Here is a 12,151-nt window from a genome sequence, read left to right on the forward strand (position 1 = left end):
AAATTAAATATTTTGACTTTTTAGTGTATTCAATTAGATATACTGGTAGGTTGAATAAGATTTGCAAATCATTGTATTTTTCATTGATATTTAACATAATGTCCCAACTCCTTCGGAGCTGAGTTTACATATACTGTACTGTATCTCTCTCCAGTGCAGTTGAACGAGAAGCTGATAAATTTGCAAAGTGCCTTGATTTATTCTATTGCATGAATGGCAATAGGTACAGTAGATGCACAGGTTGATTGTACCTTTTGCCATCCAACTGAAGAGCATTTATTTGTCACTGTAGACCCGCTGCCAGCATAGACCGTACAATAGTAGGAACAAATAATCAGAATTTCTTCAACATATACTAAGTATAGTTAAGTATAAATTCATACCTGTCAACTCATACGGTTTAGCCATAGTTCATACGGATTTTGTGGTGAATCTTACGTATATGGCCGTATCGCACAAATCATACGGATTCTGAACATTTGCCACGAAGTAGAATGATGATTAGACATTAACCAGACATTGTATTATGGAGATCTACAAGAAATATCATTGAAAATTTCGTGGGTTTTTTTCTGCCGTTATTTTGACATATAAATGCTTTGGTATGTTATACGGATTTTTTGCTCTTTATAAGGATTTTTTTGGTAGTTTATACAGGTTGGCGCTCTGAAAAGTTGACAGGTATGTAAATTATACTTTCACCTTTAACCAAACTCTACAAGACATAATTGATCTTTCTAAGAGTCAACACATACCAAACTAAAAAGAAAACTGTGCACAAAGCCGTGACACAAAACGGAATCGTGGATTTTGTGAACCGTTCCACCCTATTGAATAGACACACCCTTATGAAAAACAGAAGTCTTGGCTAGAATAGATCAATCTTATCACAGAATATCTTTGAAAAGAGAAAATTTCAGTGAAACGTAACCTGGATCCTCTACCCGCTCATGCACCCTGTAAGCGGATAACATGATAAGCTGTCCAGTGAAGTAACCGCTGTGCCTGAAAGGGTTCATTTCTATCTACTTGAGATAGGTGTGTTGCACCGTGTTGTTGGATGCACTCACGACTGTATGTACCTGTTGCGGCCTCTGGCTTGATGGGTGGGTCAGGCCGAGACCTCCCGTGAACACCAGATGACGAACGTGTTAATTCACAAATATACGTCCACATTAGATGTAGTTGCTTCATAGGAGGCTACTCTCAGCCCTTGTGACTACATGTACTCCCTGGACTTGCACTTTAAAATCCCTACAGGCATTTAGTAACTGATAGCCACTCCCGCCACACACTCTGGTCCCACCACCTGGCTCACAAACCGTCTCCTGTCTGATCTTGTCTTGTCCTGTCCTATTTCCTACTCATTATGACCACTTCCTCACTGGAGGTAGCACTGCATTTCCTCCACATCATACAGATAGAAGCGGAATACTTTCGATTTTGTTCTAATTAGTCCTATAATATATATTCTGCTCTTTCTGTATGTTGTTTTTCTTTGTTCCCCCCCCATTCGTGCTCACTTCTCTTTTCTCTCTCACTGTCGCCTGTCACACCTTTGTCTGTCTGACTGCATATCAAAGAAATATCAATAATACAAACAACCACACCGAGTGTTGTCAAACTAACCTGCTGCACAGGTTAATTGTGCTAGGAAGCATAGAAGGCAAACAGAGTCATGTCATGCTGCAGGAGCAAGCAGCTGAACGGGACAGGTTTAATGTGTTGGTTGGATGAAACCAAGATTTAAAATATTTTATTCAAAAGGAATTCTTGTTTCAAAAACATTGTGCACCTTGTGCAGCATTACACTTATGGCTTTTTTTCTGCATTTGGTGTGGGGCTTTAATCAAAGGTGGGTTGAGTTCACCGCTATCTTAATTGTATCGATCCAATCAGCAAATCATAAACAATTTAGAAAGCTATTGGACAAATGAGAAAAATAGAAAAAAAACCCCACCCAGCCGTTTTTGATTTGCCTCTGGTACCAAGTGGCTTCTTCGAAGACAAAACAAAGTGACGATAAATGCTGGGACTAAAATCAATACGCGGGTCCCTAATTCAAGGGCCTGACAGGAAGTCCTCTCCCACAGATACCATTACTGGTATTAATTCTGTCCGAGGATTGGAAAGGGTCACAAACAGGTCAGCGTTCCACGTGGAGGTGACCTGACCTTTCTTCATCTTCTTTAAAGCCTTTTGATCCCCCAAAAGTCCTTGGATGGTTTTGGCATCCTATTACCTGCTGTGGTTGGGGCAGGTACCGTACTTAAAATCGCTTTCATTCTGACCACCATGCTTGAAGTGGCGCTTTGACTTTTACACCCAATTATTTGTCCTCGTGTATGTATATGTTTCGATCCAGCTGTGACTTCTTGAAATTGTCTCGATGATATATAATGGTATTAACGCGCCGTCGTCGATCAAAGCACCTTCATCTTATTCATTATCGTTATTGTCTGCGTTATGACTCCGTTACTTGAGAGGACTAGAACACACTGGTCCTATCCTCCTGGGATGGATCATATGTCCGCTTGCCTGGCTCCTTCCCCTAGACACAAAACACACCCTTTCGCGTCGGCCTAATCAATGGGGAGTGCTCTTGGAGGAGGTGCCTGTAGCAGTTGGCCCGCCTGTGATTGGCCGACGTGGGCTCTTAATTGGATTAAGGGAACTTGCTTAGCTTGATGCTTTGTGCCGCACAAGAGAACACGGAGACGGTTGCAAGACAGGAAGAGAAGGAGAGAGGGAGGAGGCCTGCCCCGCTCACTACTTTAGTGAGAGGAGGGGTGAAAAAAAAAAAGAAAAAGGGGAGTCACCTATCTTCTTTGCCCTTGTGCGCTGCTGCTGCAGCCTATCTCCCTCCCTCCTCCCGCCTCCTCTGTATCATTCCCTCTTCTTTCCCTTACTCATCTGTTTCTGTGGTTGCTCCGGAGAGGAAGGACACCTGCCGCTCCCTCATGATTCAGCCATTCTGCTGCCTGGAGCTTCTCAGACACACAAGGCAGCATGTCCCGCCTGCCACTGCAGTGCCGGCCCGTCCTGTCCAATGCACTTCAACTACTGCAGCTGCAGACGTCCCATCGCCGCAACGCCATCTCTTTCGTCCAAGTGCTCAGGTGAGTGAGCCTTCACTATTGCGCCATCCTCCCTTTCGGACCAATGCGAAGCATCCAAGGAATCTCCGAATTTTTTTTTTCTATTTTTAATCCTGCAGAATATTTGAACATTCCACTTGTGGACGTGTGAGCGTGTTTCTTTGAGACTATGGGACTCCTTTCCGTTGTGCATGGAAGGCCATCCACCTATACCCCATATTGTTAACAAGGTCAGAATCAAGAACGTTTCCCCGCTTTCCTTCGCAAACCCGGCTCTCCCCCATGATGGACAACATACTTAAAGTGACTGGCGGCTTACGGTGTCTGAGTTACTAGTGTTCGGAGAACCTGCATCCAGCAGTTAATTTTTTATTTTTTTAAAATGACTGAAGGAGTGGAGGATTTCTCTGCAGGGCCAGTTCCCCCTCCTGGATTAGCCTCCCCCTCTGGCTCCACTGTTGATACTGGACAATTCCCAGAGGAGAAACCAGAGGAGACGGAGGCAGCTGGAGCGAACGGGGAGGCGGTTGCAGAGGTAACTGCAGAGGGAGGAGATGACGATGATGGTGGAGAGCATCCGGGAGCTTTAGGAGTTATGGCTTTGCCCGGCACCTGCTGTGTGTGCATCGAGATGGAACAGATTAACCATTGCTTGCACTCCGAGAAAATCTGCATTCTGCCCATCCTGGCCTGCCTGCTTAGTTTAGCTCTGTGCACGGCTGGACTCAAATGGGTCTTTGCCGATAAGATCTTTGAATATGAACCTCCCACTCATTTAGATCCGAAACGCATAGGGCAAGATCCTATGATCATATCAGCGGACCCCACTCTGGGACTAATACCCCATTCGTCAACTGTCTCCCTGACCACCACTTCCGCCATAACCTCAGCGCATCCTGAGGTTTTAATGAAGGACACGTCGACGCGAGGTTCATATGTGCCTCCGCCAGGGACCCAATCCGAACCGTCGGTCACCGTTAAATCCGCTGCTGAACTTCCCACCATCCCAAAGCGGACCACCTTCCCTTTGACAACGCAAGAAGTGAACGACATCTTCATCCCAACTATCTGTAAGTACTTCCAAAAAAAAAAAGACTGGGCTATCTTTCTCATTCCTTTGATCCAGAACTGCCGCCCCCTCACATCACGGCGCAGGAAAGCAGAAGTGCACTAGTTCTTCATCTGCATCCTAAGATGTGATTTTTATCACTAGAGACAAAAAAGGGTGTTTTGTTCCAAAGGAATAATCTGTTCTATCGGCTACTGCGGGAAGTATAGGCTGTCTCAGGCCTTTGCCTTTGAGCAGACAAGTTGTGGCTTGCAGAGAGCATCACGGAGGTGCATGACTAAGCCTCTGAAATATTGCTCTCCTCGAGGTGTGTGCTAATCAAACTTGACGTCAACATTCGAGTGGCTGAATGTAATTAGCATTTTTCTGTTTTTTTTACACTTACAATGTATGGAGCTTGGTGCCGCTCTGCACTTCTGTACTTGTGAGGCAGCATAAGATATTACCGTCATATGAAAAAGTGAAAATCAATAATGCATGACACAAACTGAAACACCAGGCTGTGGGCACAGGGAGACTTCCTGTTCACTGCCGGTGCTTCTTTTCAAGGTCAGAGCTGGTTGGAGGCTAATTGATGTCCCCGGCATCCCTTTACCGCAGGGGGAGAAAAGAAAAAAAAAACACAACACGCTAATGCTGTCTGCAATAGAACAAGATTTATTGCATTGGTTCCTGGGTGGCTAATCTCAAGATGGCGATGAGCGATGGCAGCTCACAGTTGTCCGATTTGGATCGCACTAAATAGTGACGGGCTGATAACGTTACCGAATACAAAATTATAGCTCCAATTGTATTACAGCAAAGTTTCACGCTTAAACCGAAATTGGTCCAAATGGCAAGACTGGGTTATTTATACCTACCATTTTGGGTTGAGGATTTAACCCAGAACATTGGGTCAAGATTGTGATTCAACAACGGGTAAAAACTACCGACACTGATGAGTTAAATCGACCAAAACGCGGGTCCCGTGTTATCAGAACTGTTGTGCTTATAAACGATACTATTTGTTTTTAACCAACATTTTCTAAGAAGAAGAAGCAACTTTCACTTGTCAAGGGTCGCCACAACAAGTCCCTCACATCATACACGTTTTAAAACTGCTGGGTCAAAAACTAACCCAAATGGGTTGTATTGGGTCCAAAAGAGAATGAGACAATCCTGGGTTATTTACACCAAGAACATTGAGTTGTGGATTTGATGACACCAGTATATTGAGTCAAGATTTCGATCCACCAAGGGGTAAAAACTACCAATACCGATGAGTTAAAGCAAGAAAGAAATTGGTTACCAGGTTATCAGAATAGCTGTAGTTAAAAAAAATACATAAAAATTCAGAAGCAGCAGCAACTCCTGTCAGGTGTTGTCACCGCAAGCCACTTCCATGTTTGGCACTGTTTTTACACCAGGTGCCCCTCCTGATGCAACCCACCATGCCACCCACCCTCCACCGCCGCTACACACACACACACGCACATGCACACAAACACACACATTTTAATGGGTGGACCCTCCGAATCTGCTGAGTCAAAATTAATCAACTCAACCTTGGCTCTGTGCTCACAGCCACAGCTACCCAGCGAATAGCTTAGCAAACATAGATTTTTTTTTTTTTGTGCAATGAAAAAAATTTATTGTTGAATATGCTCCATTTTATTTAAGCACGTGGCTGCACACAATGAAATCATCTCGACTTTTTTCATGCAGATTATTCTTTCAAGTTTAGTTAATTAAACTGGATTTGTAGTTACAAGAGTAAAATAATATTTAAGAAAACTAAACTATGTCACGCCTTTACAAGCGTAGCCAGCCAAAGATTTATAGACAAAAGGCATGATGGGGGGGTGCCCATCATTTGCCAAGGTCACCCAGCAGTTCTTGAGACAAAGCAATGTACAACATACACACAGGAGCAAAATTATTGGCACCCTTCTATTACAAAAGAAAAAGAATAACTAATAATAAATGAAAAAATATTGTTTCAAAATTACCAATACCCAAGGTAATCCTCCACGCACGCTTAAGACCGTGTGCCGCGACGGACTTGCGCCAATCAAGAAAATAGAGCCTTCGGTGTTTAGCCACACTCCAACATGGAATAAGTCATGCTAGCAATATAGGCGCAAGGTATGGCAACCTTATATAGCACATTTCATACACTGGGCAACTCAATGTGCTTCACACAACCAAAAGCACACCAGATAAAAGCACTAACAAACAGAAATGCTCAAGACATGAACAGGGCAGAGAGAACAAAAGTAGCTTATTAAAATTACTTGAAACAAAAAACATACATTGACAAAGTTTAAGTACATTTGCAACCAGAAGATTTTAAAACATTTCAATGCAAAGGAAATCATTGAACAATGTTGTATTTTCCGCACTATAAGGCACTTTGTAGTACTGCATAAGATGCACTTTCAATGAATGGCCTATTTTAAAACCCTTTTTATCTATAGGACGCACCACATTATGAGGCGCATGGAATAGAAGCTACAATAGTGGCCGGGGTTGCGCTATGCATCCACTAGATGAAGCTACGCTAAAGGGAATACAATACAATACAGCTTTATTTTACAACCACTGCAGCTGTAACAAAGCACTTCACAGAACATTTAAAAACCATGTCCAAGAAATCATTATATTGATCATATATAAGGCACATCAGATTATAAGGTACACTGTCGGTTTTTGAGAAAATGGAATGCTTTTCGGTGCACCTTATAGTGCGGAAAATACGGTACTGTTCTGAGCTAAATGAAAGAGCCCGTAGATCTCAGAGCCTTAAGGGTTTTTATTTTTGTCAGCATGACCCAACCTATTCTGTAATTTCTAAACTAAAAGCAGAATTTGAAAATATATTCTCCAGATGAGTGGTAGGCAGTGTAAATTCTTAAAGACTGGAATAATGTGTTGTGATCTCTTGGTCATGGTCAGAACATAGGCTGCAGCATTCTGAATGAGCTGCAGCTGCTTGATGCTCGCCCTGCGATTGGCTGGCAACTGATTCAGGGTGTCCCCCGCCTACTGCCCGGAGATGGCTGGGATAGGCTCCAGCACCCCCCGCGACCCTAGTGAGGATCAAGCGGTTCGGAAAATGGATGGATGGATGCTTGATGCTCTTCTGAATGAGTCCATTCAGAAAACCAATGCAATAATCAAGTCCACTGGAGATAAAAGCATGGAGAAGTGGCTCCTGAGCTGCTCATAGCATGTGATCTTTCATGTTTTTCAGATGGTAAAAGGCTGTTTTAGTGATTGCTGAAAGTCTGTCAGTACCCCAAGATTACTGATTCGGTCTCTGTTTTTTTTTTTTTTTTTAACAGTGACTCCAAGTGTTTACCAACAGCAGCTTTCTTCTTTATTGCCAAAAATTAATGCCTCTGGGTTTTTTGTTTTTTGTTTTTAAGATGGAGGAAATTTTGGTTGATTCAGTTGTTAATTTGATTTGAACAGCAGCTGCCAAACTTTCTCAAAGTTTAAATTGACTTTCCCTCCCAGGATGCAAAATGACTTCACGCAAGAGTTAGCGCGGTTACAACTTGACGTTCATAAATTAAGAACAAGAACAAGAATGCGATAGACATAAATTTATTATGATTACTGCCTGCCAAAATGTGTGCTTGATTATCTGTAAATGGCTGACCGCTTTTGACTCGGATCATCACCGACTCACTGAAAACTGACGTGGGACGCGTTTTGGAAAAGAGGACTTTATGCACAGAAGTCAGACATTTTACAATGATGTCTTTCTGCACCACAACAATGAATATGAAATTATTTATTTTAGTGTGTAGTGGAGGCTCTCAGCTTTTCTCAGATTTTTACAAACATATGGCCTTTACCATTCAGAAAAGCCAGAGAACACTTCCATTTTAAGTGTGTCAAAAGTATTTGAATAATTAAAACATTCATGTTGAATTTTTCATACTTGGGGTCACTTACTGCCTCAGTAAATGGAGACAAGTTCATGCTTTGGTTGGGGGGCCTGATGTGGCAAATACTTCACATTCTGTACTTAAGAAGTACAGATATACTTGCGTTAAAAAACAAAACAAAACCAAAAAAAAACCAATGTAAAAGTAGAAGTCCATATTCAACTCATTCACTCAAGTTAAAATGAAAAAGAAAAGACTGAAATGTACCAAAGTAAAAGTACAATATTTTCCACATTATAAGGCGTTTCAGATTATAAAGTGCACCTTCAATGACTGGCCTATTTTAAAACGCAATTTATTTATCGGGCACACTGCATTATAAGGTGCATAGAACAGAGGCTGCAAAAGTGGATGTGGCTGTGCTATTCATCCACTAGATGGAGCTATGCTCAAAGGAATACAATACAATACAATACAGCTTCCTCGATATAGAGCCTACACAACTGCTGCCGCTGTAACAAAGCACTTTTCAGAACATTTAAAAAACTACGTCCAATAAATCAGAATATTGATCCATATGTAGCTCCCTCAGGATGTAGCATGAAGCACGACATGAAGTCCAAAAATACAGGGTTTATTCCTTGGCATAAATACAAATGGCTTGACAAAACAATACATGATAGACTAAAGTTTTGAAGACAATTGATTTCACAAAAAGGCACACAAACCTCGTGGGCTCACCACATCCACAAGGGGCTGAATATCCTTCGAAGTCTTGCTTGTCTCCTTCTTCCTTCGTTTAGTTAGTAGTGAACTTTGCTTTTGGTATGATGTTCGTTTCGTAACGGCTGTGCAGAGCTCACAAAGTAGTTGTCTGTTGGAATATGTTTTGGTGAATGCACATGTCAATTAGTGTCGGGCAGGTTACAATTGGTTCCTGCAAATAATCACCACTAGATGGCATCGGAACACTAACAGGGAAACAACTTAATGGGGAATATAAAGAGATAATTCATATATGAGGCGTGTCGGATTATACGGTGCACTGTCCGCTAGTGGGAAAAGTGAGTGCTTTTAGGTGCGCCTTATCGTGCAGAAAATACAGTAATTATCAAATCATTCTTGTATTAGATAACATCAAACTATTATTCTAAATAACCTCATGGATGGGGAGTAGCTTGTATTTCTGCATTCATAGAGTCATCAAAAACTGCTCTCTATTTCACATACGCTGTGTCGCTGCTTGCAGTACATGTGGTAGGGTGACCAGTGGCACGTTGGAAGCGTGCCAAGGCGATCTTTGTCTTTAGCCCATTTCGCGCATATAATTTGAAGTGAACATTTTTTTGACGGAGGATGAGTGCTCTTCTTCTTGTCCGCTTGAAGCAAAGTGAAGTCATTCCCTCCTACATAAAAACACGGTGAATACGCACGAGACAAGTGGCGCATCGTGATAGTTCAAATTCTGTCTACTTTGAAGTAAACTATCGGCGGATTAAACATGCAAGACAGGCTGGGCGTGTGTCTGTCAGTCGTTTGTGAAATGGCCATCTGCCACTATTTGACCCGGTTAAGGATGATTAACGGGCACGGACGAAATCCCACTTCCATCCTTGCTTAGTCCGTCCTTTTTTAAAAAAAAGCAAATCTCGTCCTCCATCCTCTGTCCCCAAAATGGCCGTCCATTGAGGATGGATGGACCGTTCCATCCCAGGAACGAAATGCCAATCTCTGCAGTCAAGATCTCAACCGGGGTTAGCTTTAGAAGGATTTTTTGACAAACGTTTGTCACTTAGTCATCATCAAGTACCAAGTCTTCTTTTGAACGAATAAGGAGTTAGAACAGTGGTGGGCAAACTACGGCCCGCGGGCCGAATCCGGCCCGTTTGGTCTTTTTAATCCGGCCCGCCGAAGGTTGGTCCACAATTAAGGTTCGATGTGAATGATTGCATTCATTTCAATTGGACTTGTAATGACAGGCATTTCACCGCCAGGTGGCGCATTGACTTGAAGTTGCAGAACACGGGGGGGGGGGGCAATCTTTTCGACCACCTAGTACCTCTGTATGGCTCTACTTCTACTGGTCTGATCACAACCCATCTGCAGCGATGCACAGGCTAAAATAGGTCATCAACAACACTGTTGTCATTTTTAAAAAGTATATTAATACCGTACTTTCATGCTTTTGTTCTGTTGATGTTTGATATGGACTGTCAACAAATGCAGTTTTTTTTTTTAATGTACCATAGCCCGTGCTGACCTGGCAATGCGGCCCCCGAGCCAAAAAGTTTGCCCACCCCGAGTTAGAATGTTCAGATATCTGTGGCATGAATTACAGAATACAAGTAAAAAGTTGTCCGAAAACTATTACTCCAGTAGTCATCTGCGGACACTGCATGAAAAATCACCATAAGTACAGTAACAAAGTACTTTAGTTTTACATCATTATTTCCCACTACTACAGGGACTGACTTGGCCATTGAAGAATATTCCATCTCCTTCAAAAAGTCATGAATTGCTTTCATAAATCGTTATGTTACGCAGTAAAGCGGCATACTATTACTTTTGTCTGAATGAATGTAAACAGAGAGCCCTATATGACTCTGACTTAATCTTGTTACCTCTGTCAGCAGTCACAACACATTATCAGTAAACACGAGTGAGCCTGTTCAGTCAGCACTTATAATATCCTTCCAACACAACCGCCACAATTTGGGAAGATGATGTTGTATGCTTTGGATCATGAGCTATTCCCTCGCGTCTCCATGCCATCCTCTTATACATTCTAACTTCCCATCTTCTTATCTATATTGGCAAATAAATTAAATGTTTTCAACATCCAGGCAGTAACTTGAGGTGATCATGATTTTCAGTTCATGCTACAAGAGAAGGGCACGTGAGCAAGCAGTGCTAGGGGGCGGTCTCCATGTTCTCACTTCATGGCACGGATGCAGGATTACACGACGCTTTGTGCAAGATTGACACCAGTCAAGAAAATAGAGCCCCCTTGACATGTTGAAAAAAAATCCCTTTTCAGGTTTTCCACAACACTATCCAATCAGATATGCTAGGACATAGATGGGGAACTTGTTGCCCTGCCCACATTCTGAGTGCCCGCCTGATTTATCACCCCCCCAACACACACACACAAACAAGCACACCAGGAAAAATAATAATAATAAAAAATTGGCGTGTACAATTTTGAACATTTTTGCTCTTCTACAGCGGACCCCTGCATATTATTTTGTGGATTTTTGCGATAGTTTACAATTCGCCCCCCTCAATAAATTTTAGGGGGCATCAGTTCGACCTGGATTTTTGCTATTCACGGGACGGCCCGTCCCTATCCCCATGCATAGTGGGGCTCCACTGTATCGTTTTAAATTGTAATATCACCATTAAACAGTAGCTGGCCGTCATTGAATGGTAATTTTTATGCAAGCATTGGATTTTTTTTTCTTTTTTAACCCTTTGTTATTGTATACTGGGTCATTCATACATGCATTGAGAAAGATATTATGAAAAATTCAATATATTAAGGAACTGTAATGTATATATTCATTCATTAAAAAACAGACAATAATATACAATATTTTGTCCATATTTAAAATGGCATTTTTGTCATATATTTAGTTTGGAAGTGTGTCGTTCTATGTTGCGCTGAGGAAAAATTGTGGCCCCATCCATCGTTTCATTTGCCCATCCCTGTGCTCCAACATGCTTTCATTTATCGTAGTTTGGAGCATGTTTTTGTTCCGCTTCAAGATTTGCTTCAATATAGAGTTGACTAAATGTTTGTTTGCCTCTTTATTAACAGCAACACCATATTGACTGAATATACTGTTGTTTAAAAATCCCACAACATTCTTGTGTCAGTGCCAAATTGAACCCGAGTAGGGGGTTAAAAATTGTTTAGCTAGCAAAATGATGTCCCCCAAGGCTCCTTCTGTGTACTACTGTATACGTATTGTTTCGTGCTAAAGTCAAATATCCTAGTATGGTAATAATGACCAATTTTCCACTTGGATTTTACATCCGATTTGTCAGTCGAGTCACTGTCAAGTGTGGTAGTGGAGTTCGCAACTGTCCATGTGTCACCACTTTGGAAT

General features: G+C 42.0%; 1 protein-coding gene across 2 annotated transcripts in view; it reads left to right on the forward strand.

Annotated features, from left to right (window-relative positions):
- Positions 1-2,756: 2,756 nt before the first annotated feature.
- Positions 2,757-12,151, forward strand: part of nrg1 (neuregulin 1) — a 36,048-nt gene continuing 26,653 nt past the window's right edge. Inside the window, exons 1-2 of one of the 2 annotated variants that reach the window (XM_086135119.1) lie at positions 2,757-3,119; positions 3,218-4,168. In XM_086135119.1, coding sequence (XP_085991245.1) covers positions 3,481-4,168 — 688 coding nt within the window. In that variant the 5' untranslated portion in view covers positions 2,757-3,119; positions 3,218-3,480. Of the gene's footprint in view, positions 4,169-12,151 lie in introns of both variants that reach the window. The other variant, XM_086135120.1, reaches the window with a different exon arrangement.

The sequence above is a fragment of the Hippocampus guttulatus genome, chromosome 17 (genome assembly GCF_054856545.1).
Source record: "Hippocampus guttulatus isolate MCC_2025c chromosome 17, RoL_Hgut_1.0, whole genome shotgun sequence".
In the NCBI taxonomy this organism is placed as follows: domain Eukaryota; kingdom Metazoa; phylum Chordata; class Actinopteri; order Syngnathiformes; family Syngnathidae; genus Hippocampus; species Hippocampus guttulatus.